Raw genomic sequence first — 15,267 nt, forward strand, 5'->3', positions numbered from 1 at the left:
CGGATTCTGACACAGCAAATCCCAGCCCAGATGGACATTGCCCAAATAATCCCAGCCCAGTCGGATTCTCCCTGAAGACTTCCAGGCCTAAGTGCATTGTGCCCCAGCCAATCCCAGCCCGCCTGGACTCTGCCTCAGCCAAGCCCAGCCCAGATGGACGCAGCCCATGCAATCCCCTGCAGGGCATTAGGATCCTGCCCCAGCCATATCAGCCCACTGGGATTCTGACCCAGCCAATCCCAGCCCACCTGGACTCTTGCTCAGCCAATCCCAGCCCGCCTGGATTCTGCCCATGTAATCCCCTGCAGGCCTTTAGGATTCTGCCCCAAAATAGCCCAGCCCAGATGGATTCTGCCCAGGAAATCCCAGGCCATTACGATTCTGCCCCACGCCATCCCACTCCAGTCACATTCTGGCGCAGCAAATCCCAGCACAGCTGGACACTTCCCCAAATACTCCCAGCCCACTCGGATTCTGCATTAAACCTTGCAGGGATAATCGGATTCTGCCCAGGCCAATCCCATCCCAGCACGATTCTGCCCTGAAATCCCAGGCCATCAGGATTCTGCCCCAAGCCATCCCAGCTCAGGCGCATTATGCCACAGCAAATCCCGGCCCAGATGGACGCTTCACAAGTAATCCAAGACCAGATGGATTCTGCCCTGAAATCTCAAGCCATTAGGATTCTGCCACAAGCAATCCCAGCCCAGTCGGATTCTCACACAGCAAATCCCAGCCCAGATGGACATTGCCCAAATAATCCCAGCCCAGTCGGATTCTCCCTGAAGACTTCCAGGCCTAAGTGCATTGTGCCCCAGCCAATCCCAGCCCGCCTGGACTCTGCCTCAGCCAAGCCCAACCCAGATGGACGCAGCCCATGCAACCCCCTGCAGGGCATTAGGATCCTGCCCCAGCCATATCAGCCTCCTGGGATTCTATCCCAGAAAATCCCAGCCCAGCTGGACTCTTGCTCAGCCAATCCCAGCCAGGACAGACTCTGCCCATGTAATCCCCTGCAGGCCTTTAGGATTCTGCCCCAAAATATCCAAGCCTAGGTGGATGCTGCCTATGAAATCCCAGCCCAGCCAGATTCTGCCTTAGAGCTTTGCCGGGATAATTGGATTCCGTCCAGGCCAATCCCATCCAGGCACGATTCTGCCCATGAAATCCCAGGCCATCAGGATTCTGCCCAAAGCCATCCCAGCCCAGTCGGATTCTGACACAGCAAATCCCAGCCCAGATGGACATTGCCCAAATAATCCCAGCCCAGTCGGATTCTCCCTTAAGACTTCCAGGCCTAAGTGCATTGTGCCCCAGCCAATCCCAGCCCGCCTGGACTCTGCCTCAGCCAAGCCCAGCCCAGATGGACGCAGCCCATGCAATCCCCTGCAGGGCATTAGGATCCTGCCCCAGCCATATCAGCCCACTGGGATTCTGACCCAGCCAATCCCAGCCCACCTGGACTCTTGCTCAGCCAATCCCAGCCCGCCTGGATGCTGCCCATGTAATCCCCTGCAGGCCTTTAGGATTCTGCCCCAAAATAGCCCAGCCCAGATGGATTCTGCCCAGGAAATCCCAGGCCATTACGATTCTGCCCCACGCCATCCCACTCCAGTCACATTCTGACGCAGCAAATCCCAGCACAGCTGGACACTTCCCCAAATACTCCCAGCCCACTCGGATTCTGCATTAAACCTTGCAGGGATAATCGGATTCTGCCCAGGCCAATCCCATCCCAGCACGATTCTGCCCTGAAATCCCAGGCCATCAGGATTCTGCCCCAAGCCGTCCCAGCTCAGGCGCATTATGCCACAGCAAATCCCGGCCCAGATGGACGCTTCACAAGTAATCCAAGACCAGATGGATTCTGCCCTGAAATCTCAAGCCATTAGGATTCTGCCACAAGCAATCCCAGCCCAGTCAGATTCTCACACAGCAAATCCCAGCCCAGATGGACATTGCCCAAATAATCCCAGCCCAGTCGGATTCTCCCTGAAGACTTCCAGGCCTAAGTGCATTGTGCCCCAGCCAATCCCAGCCCGCCTGGACTCTGCCTCAGCCAAGCCCAGCCCAGATGGACGCAGCCCATGCAACCCCCTGCAGGGCATTAGGATCCTGCCCCAGCCATATCAGCCTCCTGGGATTCTATCCCAGAAAATCCCAGCCAGGATGGACTCTTGCTCAGCCAATCCCAGCCAGGACAGACTCTGCCCATGTAATCCCCTGCAGGCCTTTAGGATTCTGCCCCAAAATATCCAAGCCTAGGTGGATGCTGCCTATGAAATCCCAGCCCAGCCAGATTCTGCCTTAGAGCTTTGCCGGGATAATTGGATTCCGTCCAGGCCAATCCCATCCAGGCACGATTCTGCCCATGAAATCCCAGGCCATCAGGATTCTGCCCAAAGCCATCCCAGCCCAGTCAGATTCTGACACAGCAAATCCCAGCCCAGATGGACATTGCCCAAATAATCCCAGCCCAGTCGGATTCTCCCTTAAGACTTCCAGGCCTAAGTGCATTGTGCCCCAGCCAATCCCAGCCCGCCTGGACTCTGCCTCAGCCAAGCCCAGCCCAGATGGACGCAGCCCATGTAATCCCCTGCAGGGCATTAGGATCCTGCCCCAGCCATATCAGCCCACTGGGATTCTGACCCAGCCAATCCCAGCCCACCTGGACTCTTGCTCAGCCAATCCCAGCCCGCCTGGATTCTGCCCATGTAATCCCCTGCAGGCCTTTAGGATTCTGCCCCAAAATAGCCCAGCCCAGATGGATTCTGCCCAGGAAATCCCAGGCCATTACGATTCTGCCCCACGCCATCCCACTCCAGTCACATTCTGACGCAGCAAATCCCAGCACAGCTGGACACTTCCCCAAATACTCCCAGCCCACTCGGATTCTGCATTAAACCTTGCAGGGATAATCGGATTCTGCCCGGGCCAATGCCATCCCAGCACGATTCTGACCTGAAATCCCAGGCCATCAGGATTCTGCCCCAAGCCATCCCAGCTCAGGCGCATTATGCCACAGCAAATCCCGGCCCAGATGGACGCTTCACAAGTAATCCAAGACCAGATGGATTCTGCCCTGAAATCTCAAGCCATTAGGATTCTGCCACAAGCCATCCCAGCCCAGTCGGATTCCGACACAGCAAATCCCAGCCCAGATGGACATTGCCCAAATAATCCCAGCCCAGGCGGATTCTCCCTGAAGACTTCCAGGCCTAAGTGCATTGTGCCCCAGCCAATCCCAGCCCGCCTGGACTCTGCCTCAGCCAAGCCCAGCCCAGATGGACGCAGCCCATGCAATCCCCTGCAGGGCATTAGGATCCTGCCCCAGCCATATCAGCCCACTGGGATTCTGACCCAGCCAATCCCAGCCCACCTGGACTCTTGCTCAGCCAATCCCAGCCCGCCTGGATGCTGCCCATGTAATCCCCTGCAGGCCTTTAGGATTCTGCCCCAAAATAGCCCAGCCCAGATGGATTCTGCCCAGGAAATCCCAGGCCATTACGATTCTGCCCCACGCCATCCCACTCCAGTCAGATTCTGACGCAGCAAATCCCAGCACAGCTGGACACTTCCCCAAATACTCCCAGCCCACTCGGATTCTGCATTAAACCTTGCAGGGATAATCGGATTCTGCCCAGGCCAATCCCATCCCAGCACGATTCTGCCCTGAAATCCCAGGCCATCAGGATTCTGCCCCAAGCCATCCCAGCTCAGGCGCATTATGCCACAGCAAATCCCGGCCCAGATGGACGCTTCACAAGTAATCCAAGACCAGATGGATTCTGCCCTGAAATCTCAAGCCATTAGGATTCTGCCACAAGCAATCCCAGCCCAGTCGGATTCTCACACAGCAAATCCCAGCCCAGATGGACATTGCCCAAATAATCCCAGCCCAGTCGGATTCTCCCTTAAGACTTCCAGGCCTAAGTGCATTGTGCCCCAGCCAATCCCAGCCCGCCTGGACTCTGCCTCAGCCAAGCCCAACCCAGATGGACGCAGCCCATGCAACCCCCTGCAGGGCATTAGGATCCTGCCCCAGCCATATCAGCCTCCTGGGATTCTATCCCAGAAAATCCCAGCCAGGATGGACTCTTGCTCAGCCAATCCCAGCCAGGACAGACTCTGCCCATGTAATCCCCTGCAGGCCTTTAGGATTCTGCCCCAAAATATCCAAGCCTAGGTGGATGCTGCCTATGAAATCCCAGCCCAGCCAGATTCTGCCTTAGAGCTTTGCCGGGATAATTGGATTCCGTCCAGGCCAATCCCATCCAGGCACGATTCTGCCCATGAAATCCCAGGCCATCAGGATTCTGCCCAAAGCCATCCCAGCCCAGTCGGATTCTCACACAGCAAATCCCAGCCCAGATGGACATTGCCCAAATAATCCCAGCCCAGTCGGATTCTCTCTTAAAACTTCCAGGCCTAAGTGCATTGTGCCCCAGCCAATCCCAGCCCGCCTGGACTCTGCCTCAGCCAAGCCCAGCCCAGATGGACGCAGCCCATGTAATCCCCTGCAGGGCATTAGGATCCTGCCCCAGCCATATCAGCCCACTGGGATTCTGACCCAGCCAATCCCAGCCCACCTGGACTCTTGCTCAGCCAATCCCAGCCCGCCTGGATTCTGCCCATGTAATCCCCTGCACGCCTTTAGGATTCTGCCCCAAAATAGCCCAGCCCAGATGGATTCTGCCCAGGAAATCCCAGGCCATTACGATTCTGCCCCACGCCATCCCACTCCAGTCAGATTCTGGCGCAGCAAATCCCAGCACAGCTGGACACTTCCCCAAATACTCCCAGCCCACTCGGATTCTGCATTAAACCTTGCAGGGATAATCGGATTCTGCCCAGGCCAATCCCATCCCAGCACGATTCTGCCCTGAAATCCCAGGCCATCAGGATTCTGCCCCAAGCCATCCCAGCTCAGGCGCATTATGCCACAGCAAATCCCGGCCCAGATGGACGCTTCACAAGTAATCCAAGACCAGATGGATTCTGCCCTGAAATCTCAAGCCATTAGGATTCCGCCACAAGCAATCCCAGCCCAGTCAGATTCTCACACAGCAAATCCCAGCCCAGATGGACATTGCCCAAATAATCCCAGCCCAGTCGGATTCTCCCTTAAGACTTCCAGGCCTAAGTGCATTGTGCCCCAGCCAATCCCAGCCCGCCTGGACTCTGCCTCAGCCAAGCCCAGCCCAGATGGACGCAGCCCATGCAACCCCCTGCAGGGCATTAGGATCCTGCCCCAGCCATATCAGCCTCCTGGGATTCTATCCCAGAAAATCCCAGCCAGGATGGACTCTTGCTCAGCCAATCCCAGCCAGGACAGACTCTGCCCATGTAATCCCCTGCAGGCCTTTAGGATTCCGCTCCAAAATATCCAAGCCTAGGTGGATGCTGCCTATGAAATCCCAGCCCAGCCAGATTCTGCCTTAGAGCTTTGCCGGGATAATTGGATTCCGTCCAGGCCAATCCCATCCAGGCACGATTCTGCCCATGAAATCCCAGGCCATCAGGATTCTGCCCAAAGCCATCCCAGCCCAGTCGGATTCTGACACAGCAAATCCCAGCCCAGATGGACATTGCCCAAATAATCCCAGCCCAGTCGGATTCTCCCTTAAGACTTCCAGGCCTAAGTGCATTGTGCCCCAGCCAATCCCAGCCCGCCTGGACTCTGCCTCAGCCAAGCCCAACCCAGATGGACGCAGCCCATGCAATCCCCTGCAGGGCATTAGGATCCTGCCCCAGCCATATCAGCCCCCTGGGATTCTGACCCAGCCAATCCCAGCCCACCTGGACTCTTGCTCAGCCAATCCCAGCCCGCCTGGATTCTGCCCATGTAATCCCCTGCAGGCCTTTAGGATTCTGCCCCAAAATAGCCCAGCCCAGATGGATGCTGCCTATGAAATCCCAGCCCAGCCAGATTCTGCCTTAGAGCTTTGCCGGGATAATTGGATTCCGTCCAGGCCAATCCCATCCAGGCAAGATTCTGCCCATGAAATCCCAGGCCATCAGGATTCTGCCCAAAGCCATCCCAGCTCAGGCGCATTATGCCACAGCAAATCCCGGCCCAGATGGACGCTTCACAAGTAATCCAAGACCAGATGGATTCTGCCCTGAAATCTCAAGCCATTAGGATTCTGCCACAAGCAATCCCAGCCCAGTCGGATTCTCACACAGCAAATCCCAGCCCAGATGGACATTGCCCAAATAATCCCAGCCCAGTTGGATTCTCTCTTAAGACTTCCAGGCCTAAGTGCATTGTGCCCCAGCCAATCCCAGCCCGCCTGGACTCTGCCTCAGCCAAGCCCAGCCCAGATGGACGCAGCCCATGCAATCCCCTGCAGGGCATTAGGATCCAGCCCCAGCCATATCAGCCCACTGGGATTCTGACCCAGCCAATCCCAGCCCACCTGGACTCTTGCTCAGCCAATCCCAGCCCGCCTGGATGCTGCCCATGTAATCCCCTGCAGGCCTTTAGGATTCTGCCCCAAAATAGCCCAGCCCAGATGGATTCTGCCCAGGAAATCCCAGGCCATTACGATTCTGCCCCACGCCATCCCACTCCAGTCACATTCTGACGCAGCAAATCCCAGCACAGCTGGACACTTCCCCAAATACTCCCAGCCCAGTCGGATTCTGCATTAAACCTTGCAGGGATAATCGGATTCTGCCCAGGCCAATCCCATCCCAGCACGATTCTGCCCTGAAATCCCAGGCCATCAGGATTCTGCCCCAAGCCATCCCAGCTCAGGCGCATTATGCCACAGCAAATCCCGGCCCACATGGACGCTTCCCAAGTAATCCAAGACCAGATGGATTCTGCCCTGAAATCCCAGGCCATCAGGATTCTGCCACAAGCCATCCCAGCCCAGTCGGATTCTCACACAGCAAATCCCAGCCCAGATGGATGCTGCCCAGGCCAATCCCATACCAGCACGATTCTGCCCTGAAATCCCAGGCCATCAGGATTCTGCCACAAGCAATCCCAGCCCAGTCGGATTCTGACACAGCAAATCCCAGCCCAGATGGACATTGCCCAAATAATCCCAGCCCAGTTGGATTCTCTCTTAAGACTTCCAGGCCTAAGTGCATTGTGCCCCAGCCAATCCCAGCCCGCCTGGACTCTGCCTCAGCCAAGCCCAACCCAGATGGACGCAGCCCATACAATCCCCTGCAGGGCATTAGGATCCTGCCCCAGCCATATCAGCCTCCTGGCATTCTATCCCAGAAAATCCCAGCCCAGCTGGACTCTTGCTCAGCCAATCCCAGCCAGGACAGACTCTGCCATGTAATCGCCTGCATGCCTTTAGGATTCTGCCCCAAAATATCCAAGCCTAGGTGGATGCTGCCCGTGAAATCCCAGGCCATCAGGATTCTGACCCAGGCCATCCCAGCCCATCCAGATTCTGAGGCAGGAAATCCCAGCCCAGATGAACACTGCCCAAACAATCCCAGCCCATTCGGATTCTCCCTTAAGACTTCCAGGCCTAAGTGCATTGTGCCCCAGCCAATCCCAGCCCGCCTGGACTCTGCCCCAGCCAATCCCAGCCCGCCTGGACTCTGCCCCAGCCAATCCCAGCCCGCCTGGACTCTGCCCCAGCCAATCCCAGCCCGCCTGGACTCTGCCCCAGCCAATCCCAGCCCGCCTGGACTCTGCCCCAGCCAATCCCAGCCCGCCTGGACTCTGCCCCAGCCAATCCCAGCCCGCCTGGTACTCTGCCCCAGCCAATCCCAGCCCGCCTGGACTCTGCCCCAGCCAATCCCAGCCCGCCTGGACTCTGCCCCAGCCAATCCCAGCCCGCCTGGACTCTGCCCCAGCCAATCCCAGCCCGCCTGGACTCTGCCCCAGCCAATCCCAGCCCGCCTGGACTCTGCCCCAGCCAATCCCAGCCCGCCTGGACTCTGCCCCAGCCAATCCCAGCCCGCCTGGACTCTGCCCCATGCAATCCCAGGGCATTAGGATTCCGCCCCAGCCATACCAGCCTCCTTGCATTCTACCCCAGCCAATCCCAGCCAGGATGGACTGTGCCGCAGCCAATTCCAGCCAGGACGGACTCTGCCCATGTAATCCCCTGCAGGCCTTTAGGATTCTGACCCAAAATACCCAAGCCTAGGTGGATGCTGCCGAAGCAATTCCAGCACACCTGGACTCTGCCCATGCAATCCCAGGCCATTAGGATTCTGCTTCAAGATATCCCAGACTACTCGTATTCTACCAAACATTTCCAGTCTACCTGGAATCTACCCATGCAATCCCAGGCCATTACGATTCTGACCCAAGTCATCACAGCTCACCTGGATTCTGCCCAAGCCAATCCCATCCAAGATGGACGCAGCCCTAGCAAACCCAGCCCAGTCGGATTCTGCCTTAAGCCTTGCAGGGATAACAGGATTCTGCCCAGGCCAATCCCATCCCAGCATGATTCTGCCCATGAAATCCCAGGCCGTTAAAATTCTATCCCAAGCCATTCCAGCTCAGGCGCATTATGCCACAGCAAATCACAGCCCAGATGGACGCTTCCCAAGTAATCCAAGACCAGATGGATTCTGCCCTGAAATCCCAGACCTTTAGGATTCTGCCACAAGCAATCCCAGCCCAGTCGGATTCCCACACAGCAAATCCCAGCCCAGATGGACATTGCCCAAATAATCCCAGCCCAGTCGGATTCTCCCTTAAGACTTCCAGGCCTAAGTGCATTGTGCCCCAGCCAATCCCAGCCCGCCTGGACTCTGCCTCAGCCAAGCCCAACCCAGATGGACGCAGCCCATGCAATCCCCTGCAGGGCATTAGGATCCCGCCCCAGCCAATCCCAGCCCGCCTGGACTCTGCCCCAGCCAATCCCTGGGCCTTAGGATTCCGCCCCAGCCAATCCCTGGGCCTTAGGATTCCGCCCCAGCCAATCCCTGGGCCTTAGGATTCCGCCCCAGCCAATCCCTGGGCCTTAGGATTCCGCCCCAGCCAATCCCTGGGCCTTAGGATTCCGCCCCAGCCAATCCCTGGGCCTTAGGATTCCGCCCCAGCCAATCCCTGGGCCTTAGGATTCCGCCCCAGCCAATCCCTGGGCCTTAGGATTCCGCCCCAGCCAATCCCTGGGCCTTAGGATTCCGCCCCAGCCAATCCCTGGGCCTTAGGATTCCGCCCCAGCCAATCCCTGGGCCTTAGGATTCCGCCCCAGCCAATCCCTGGGCCTTAGGATTCCGCCCCAGCCAATCCCTGGGCCTTAGGATTCCGCCCCAGCCAATCCCTGGGCCTTAGGATTCCGCCCCAGCCAATCCCTGGGCCTTAGGATTCCGCCCCAGCCAATCCCTGGGCCTTAGGATTCCGCCCCAGCCAATCCCTGGGCCTTAGGATTCCGCCCCAGCCAATCCCTGGGCCTTAGGATTCGCCCCAGCCAATCCCTGGGCCTTAGGATTCCGCCCCAGCCAATCCCTGGGCCTTAGGATTCCGCCCCAGCCAATCCCTGGGCATTAGGATTCCGCCCCAGCCATACCAGCCTCCTGGCATTCTACCCCAGCCATTCCCAGCCAGGATGGACTCTGCCCATGGAATCCCCTGCAGGGCATTAGGATTGTGCCCTAAACTATCCAACCCTAGGTGGATGATGCCCAAGCAATTCTAGCCTAGCTGGACTCTGCCCTTTCATGTCCCCAAGGCCTGACAGAAAATGAAGACCAGTTCTGGAGTGCCAAGATCTCCGTCACTCCGCATATTGAAAGCTAAAGCAGCCAACTATGGTAGCAAGATACCTCTGAAGAATTCAGTTTTTAATCTCAATGCAGTTACCTGTCTTTTCTAATCACACTCTACTACAAGGATATGCATTTAGCCCAGGACACTTAGTAGGCAGGCAGCCATATTTTGAAGAAGTCTAAGCTTTTCAAAGCCTTAAGTTTTACTAGGTGCATTATATACATTGTATTACATCATTAACATCAGCAAAGTCAAGTCTGGTTCACTAAGGCAGTTTTCTAGAAGAGGGTACTCCGTTCTCTGCAGCTGTAACTTTGGGGCAGAGAAAGTATCATTCACTGTACAACAATTATGTCTGGCAAGGTGGAGAATTTTTGACAAAAGACTGTTTAATCTCTTTCAAAGAAAGACTGTACGACTTTCTGAGCTAAGTCAGTTTTAACAACCTGAATTCCCTTTGCCAGAGAAACATCTGAATGCCAGAAAGGAAAGGAAGAAAAGCTGCTCTGTTCCACTGCCAAGCAGCCTTCTGCTAAAGTAGGTGGAATAAGCAATCACTCGGCACCCTCTGGTGGGCAAAGCTCTGGGAAGGGAAACTGCAGCTGAAGCTATAGGCTCGTCCTGCCTCCTGCATAAGCAAGACTCTTTAAGCGAGAATTCTCTTCCCCGTGTATCAGTCACAATTATTATAGTAAGTATGTGGTCATTCCAGATAAGGCTTCTTTAAACAGTGAGGTTAAATTGCCTCAACAGTCTTGCTCCCCTTTATTAGTCTCTTGTGGCCACGCTAATCTGCATACAAAGGGTCTTTGGGCTGTTTCAAGTATTTTACATCAACGATTAGCACTCTAAATTAGACTTGTCTCTTTTTAAGTTGCACCGTAACGTCCACTTTGCAATTTTCCTCATCCTTTTCCCCAGCAACTAGCTCAGCAGTGAAGCTGGGGGCACCTGAAGTCTTTCCTCACATTCAGTCCTGAGTGTTATATTTGGCTTGTTCCCATTTTGTGCTTAATACACATGGAAATTCCAGGCAGCTTCAGACACAATTGCTGGTTATGCCCAGACTGTAGCTTCTGAGTCTTATCCTGCTGTACTGCTAGCGCTCTTTACTGCTAAAGAAAAAAAAGCAAAAAAAAGCATCTAAGGAGGAGAAGTAAAGTCTTCCTTTCAAGTTTAACTTTGTTTAGTTACTAACAGTTTTACTCAGAGAATTGCTTCCATTGAAATGCCACTTTTCTCAGTTCAGTTGCTCAAATCCCGTGTTTAGTGTTCTTACCAATTAAGTAAAGAAAAAAAATAATAGGAACGTGTAATTCCAAACAAATAAAATTAACAAGATGACCTCAGGGAACCTATACTACTCAGACCAACGTCTAACAACCAGATTTTTGGTAAACACATGAGCTTTCCTTCTGCTGGCACATAAACAAAGTCAGAGAAGTATCATCCAAGACAAATCCTGCAGTTATCTCCAACTTATTTCAGCCTCCTCCAAAGCCAGGCTTCACCCCACAGGACCAAGATGAGAAAACGGAAGGTTAAGTTCACCACAGCAAAGCCAGCATCAGAAAAAATGGGCTTTTCCACTCATTATTAGCTCAAGCCGACAAGGCTGCAGATATGACATAAAAACAGCGCCTGGAGGATCCGCTCAGCCAAGTGTCGGAGCGCAGCACCCGCAGCGCAGCCCCACGCCCGAGCCGCCCCTGCCCCCGGCTGCAGCCGCTCCCGCGGGAAGGGCGGGAGAACCGGGCCCCTCTGGGCACCGGAGAAAAGCCAGCAGCCCGGGCCCGAGCCACCCCGCGGCCCCGTAAAGGTTCCCGGCCCAAGGCCCTGACCTCCTTCTCCGACGCCTTCTCGCCGACCCCCAACAGGCCATACAGGTCCAGCTGCAGCAGGTCGTTATCGACCGCCATCTCGGCACCGAGCGTCTCCCCGCTCGGTGCCGCCGGCCCGCGCTGCCCGCCGGGAAATGGAGTCTCCACCCGCCGCCGCGCTCCCTCCCCAGGCGGCACCTGGACTACGAGTACCAGCATGCACCGCGCGGAGAGCCGTGGGTGGGCGGTGGCGGGAGCGAGGCCGGCTGGGAGCTGGAGTTCTCTGCGGCAGCTGCGGGCCGAGGCGCGGGGCATTGTGGGTAACGAGGGTCCGGCCGCCGCCTGTGTAACCGGCCGCCACCCTCCGAGGGGACCGGTACGGCAGAGAAGCGTCCCGAAGGCTTGGCTGAGAATCCCTGAGAGCAGCTGGATTCTTCGACGTCGCCGGTTGATTTTGCCTCATGGCAGACAGCTCAGATAGATCCAAGGAATGAGACTTGGCAAACAGGCCAAGGCCAGGACCCACCTGGCCAGACCCACTGGTGGCACGCTCTGTGTTCCCCACAAGTCCCCACGCCCTTGGCCCGAAGCAGCAGGGCTATGGTGCACAGGGTATCCCCTGCCCCTTGGAAATAAACACTGGGTTACCGTCAGCACCTTGCACCCAAGGCACCTTTTCTTAGTTGTGTTTCTCAAAGCCCGGGTCATCCTCATTTCTCTGCTTTGGAGTTTCCCCAGCAGGATTTCTGCTTTCCTGGCTTGAAGAAAGCGCTGATGCTGCAGTTTCTCCAAGGGCTCTGCCCCGTGCAGGGCTCTGGGGAGGAAGGGCTTTGTGGAGGAATCTCCCTCGCGCTCCCCTCCACAGACACAAAGCCAGAGACCACAATGCCCCAAGCATGAGGAGGACCAAGAGGCTGGGGGCCGACCTGCCGGAATGCAGCTCTGCAGAGGAGGACCTGGGAGTGCTGGCAGAAAGCAAATTGCCCACAAGCCACCAGGGTGCCTGTGTGGCCAAGAAGTCTGATGGGATCCTGGGGTGCATGAGGATGAGCGTGGCCAAACGGGCCCGAGGGAGGTGGTCCTGCCCCTCTACTCTGCCCTGGGGAGGCTGTGGCTGCGGGGCTGTGTCCAGCTCTGGGCGCCCCAGTTCCAGAGAGACAGGGAACTGTTGGAGGGGGTCCAGCAAAGACTACAAAGATGGTGAGGGGACTGGAGCATCTCCCCGATGAGGAAAGGCTGAGAGAGCTGGGGCTGTTCAGCCTGGACAAGAGAAGACTGAGAGGGGATCTTATCGATATCCACAGACATCTTAAGGGCAAGTGTCAGGAGGATGGGGCCAGGGTCTTTTCAGTGATGCCCAGCCACCAGACAAGGGGCAACGGGCACAAACTGCAACAGAGGATGTTTCAGCTGAATCTAAGGAAGAATTTCTTTGCCTTGAGACTGACAGAGCCCTGGAAGAGGCTGCCCAGAGAAGCTGTGTGGTCTCCTTCTCTGGAGACATTCAAAACCCACCTGGATGCACATCTGTGCAACCTGTTGTAGGTGAACCTGCTTTAGCAGGGAGCTGGACTAGATGATCTGCAGAGCTCTCTTCCAAGCCTGAGTGTTCAGTCTGAGTCTGTGAGAACCTCAGCTTGCCGTGTCACCCTTCCCTGTCCTCTGCCATTGCACACTGCACTCAGCAGACCCAGGCCCCTGAGCTCCAGGGCTCAGTGCAGGCTTGTGGGGACAGAGGGGCTCTGGTGCCTTCTTAGCGGTATCCAGCAATAGGGCAAGAGTCAATGGGCACAGACTGAAACAACGGAATCTCTTGCTAACCGTAACAGACAGCTTGTGTATTTGGAGGGAGGTCAAGGCCTGGGACGCGTTGCCCACAGGGCTTCTGGAGGCTCTGTCTTTTGAGATTGTCAGAGCTTGAGTGGATGTGGCCCTGGACTGCCTGCTCTGGCTGCCCCTGCTGGAGCAATGGGCTTGCACTGCATGATCTCCAGAGGTCCCTTCCCAACTCCTCAAGTCTGTCTTTTCCCAAGAGAGGAGATGACAGGAGTGCTTTCTGCCACAGATTTTATTCCTCAGCAGGAGCAGAAGGGCCCTGGCTTGATCCCGTTTGCTGCCACTGCTGGAGTCAGGCACAACCCAGGTTGCAAGTGCTCCCCTGCCAGTGTCTGTGTGCAGCACAGCCACCAGCGCGAGGGCCTTTGTTGTGCCTGGGCTCGTTGCACTACCTTGGCAGGTGATGGTCCTGGGGTGAGTGTAGCATTTTCCTTCTTGGTAGGGTGTGCTACCAGGCCCTGTGCCCGGCACGGCTGCGCAACCTCCAGCAGGATCAGCTCCATGCCGCCCTCCGTTCTCTGGAGGAATTGTGGCCTCCCCACTGGCGGCGCTCTCTTCTCCCAGAGAAAGACGGGCTTGGTTCAGGGCTTAGATCTTGTGCCCCATCCCGATCCCTCATTCCTCGCTGCTCCCGCTGTGCTCGGCCCCTTGTGCTGCCGGACCTGCACTGGGATCGGCTTCTTGCATGCTGGGCCCTGGAGGAATCCTGGCCTGCCTGCTGCTGCTGCTCGCCCCACACTGAGGAGGCTGGGGTGTCCTGTTCAGGCATTGGAGCTTAGTCATTGTCACGAGCCCTACTCCACTGCTGACTCCTGCTTCTGGAGGAGTTGAAGCCCCAGGTGTGCTCAGACCATTGGTGGCCATCATGGTGCTGCCTCAGGTCCCTGCCTTGGGCCCTCCCTGGAGCCCTGGTGTGGTCACTACCATGGTGTCCGCTGGAAAAGTCATGTCGCTGCTGGCCTGAGGAATGCAGCCACCTCCTTGCTTCATTGTGGTGTTGAGGTCTTGCTCTGTTGAAGGCCCTGATGTCGTGCACCTCATAGGTGCTGGGTGCCAGCTTGTAGAAGATGACTTCGGCAGGCTGCCAACAGAGTGGGCATATGGCTTTTCTCTGGGCCCAGTCCCATATACAAGGAAAACAGAAACGATCCCTGCACCCGCTCACACAGGCTTCGTTGCTGATGGTGTTCAGGCAGATAGGGCATTCCTCATCCTCGGGGGTGTCCAGCAGCACAGCCTGAGGCACCTGGCTGGTGCTGGCAGCCGGGGAAGAGGCACTCTGCTCTGCCAAGCCCCCCTCCTCTGACTCCATCTGGCACTGCAAAGGAGAGAGATACAAAGCTGATGCCCTGTCCTGAAGACACAACCGGCAGGAAGCAGCAAAGGTGACGAAGTGAGGTGCTGAAGAGGTGCCCACTCTGCCTCGGGGCTGTGCTGGTGCAGCCACAAAGGCTAGGGAGCATCCCGGGGCAGACGAGCGAGCCCAGGGGCATCTCTGTGTGCTCCTGCTGTCCAGGCGGGGTGGTGACTTACCTCTCCGACACAGACAGTAGGAACTGGGGAGGCAGGAAAGCGGCTCGTGGCCTCCCAGCAAGGACAGCACAAAGGTGGGGGTGCAGCAGGTCAGGAGCGGCACCGGGATGGGGGTCCTTTGTCCCCTTACCTGCAGACGACTGCACCCCACGCAGGAGGATAGCACTGTGGCCCTGCAGGGCTGCCCCACGGTGATACCGTGGGATTCTACAGTAACACTGTGGTGACATCACAGAGCTTTTGGGGACCACACCCAGAGGTCACAATGCCTAGTCCTGGGAGCGGACCAAAAAAAAAGCTCCATATGTCCAAATCTGGGCTTCCTTAGTGAGACTTGGACATACTGGAGACAGTACAAGTAAGGGTCACAGGGAAGCT

General features: G+C 56.5%; 1 protein-coding gene across 3 annotated transcripts in view; it reads right to left on the bottom strand.

Annotated features, from left to right (window-relative positions):
• The window catches only part of DNAJC17 (DnaJ heat shock protein family (Hsp40) member C17), a 31,820-nt gene extending 20,149 nt beyond the window's left edge, over nt 1-11,671 (bottom strand). For all 3 annotated transcript variants that reach the window (XM_037403109.1, XM_037403108.1, XM_037403110.1), the window contains exon 1: nt 11,542-11,671. In XM_037403109.1, coding sequence (XP_037259006.1) covers nt 11,542-11,619 — 78 coding nt within the window. In that variant the 5' untranslated portion in view covers nt 11,620-11,671. The remainder of the gene's footprint in view (nt 1-11,541) is intronic.
• Between the last annotated feature and the right edge of the window lie 3,596 nt (nt 11,672-15,267).

The sequence above is a fragment of the Falco rusticolus genome, chromosome 10 (assembly GCF_015220075.1).
Source record: "Falco rusticolus isolate bFalRus1 chromosome 10, bFalRus1.pri, whole genome shotgun sequence".
In the NCBI taxonomy this organism is placed as follows: domain Eukaryota; kingdom Metazoa; phylum Chordata; class Aves; order Falconiformes; family Falconidae; genus Falco; species Falco rusticolus.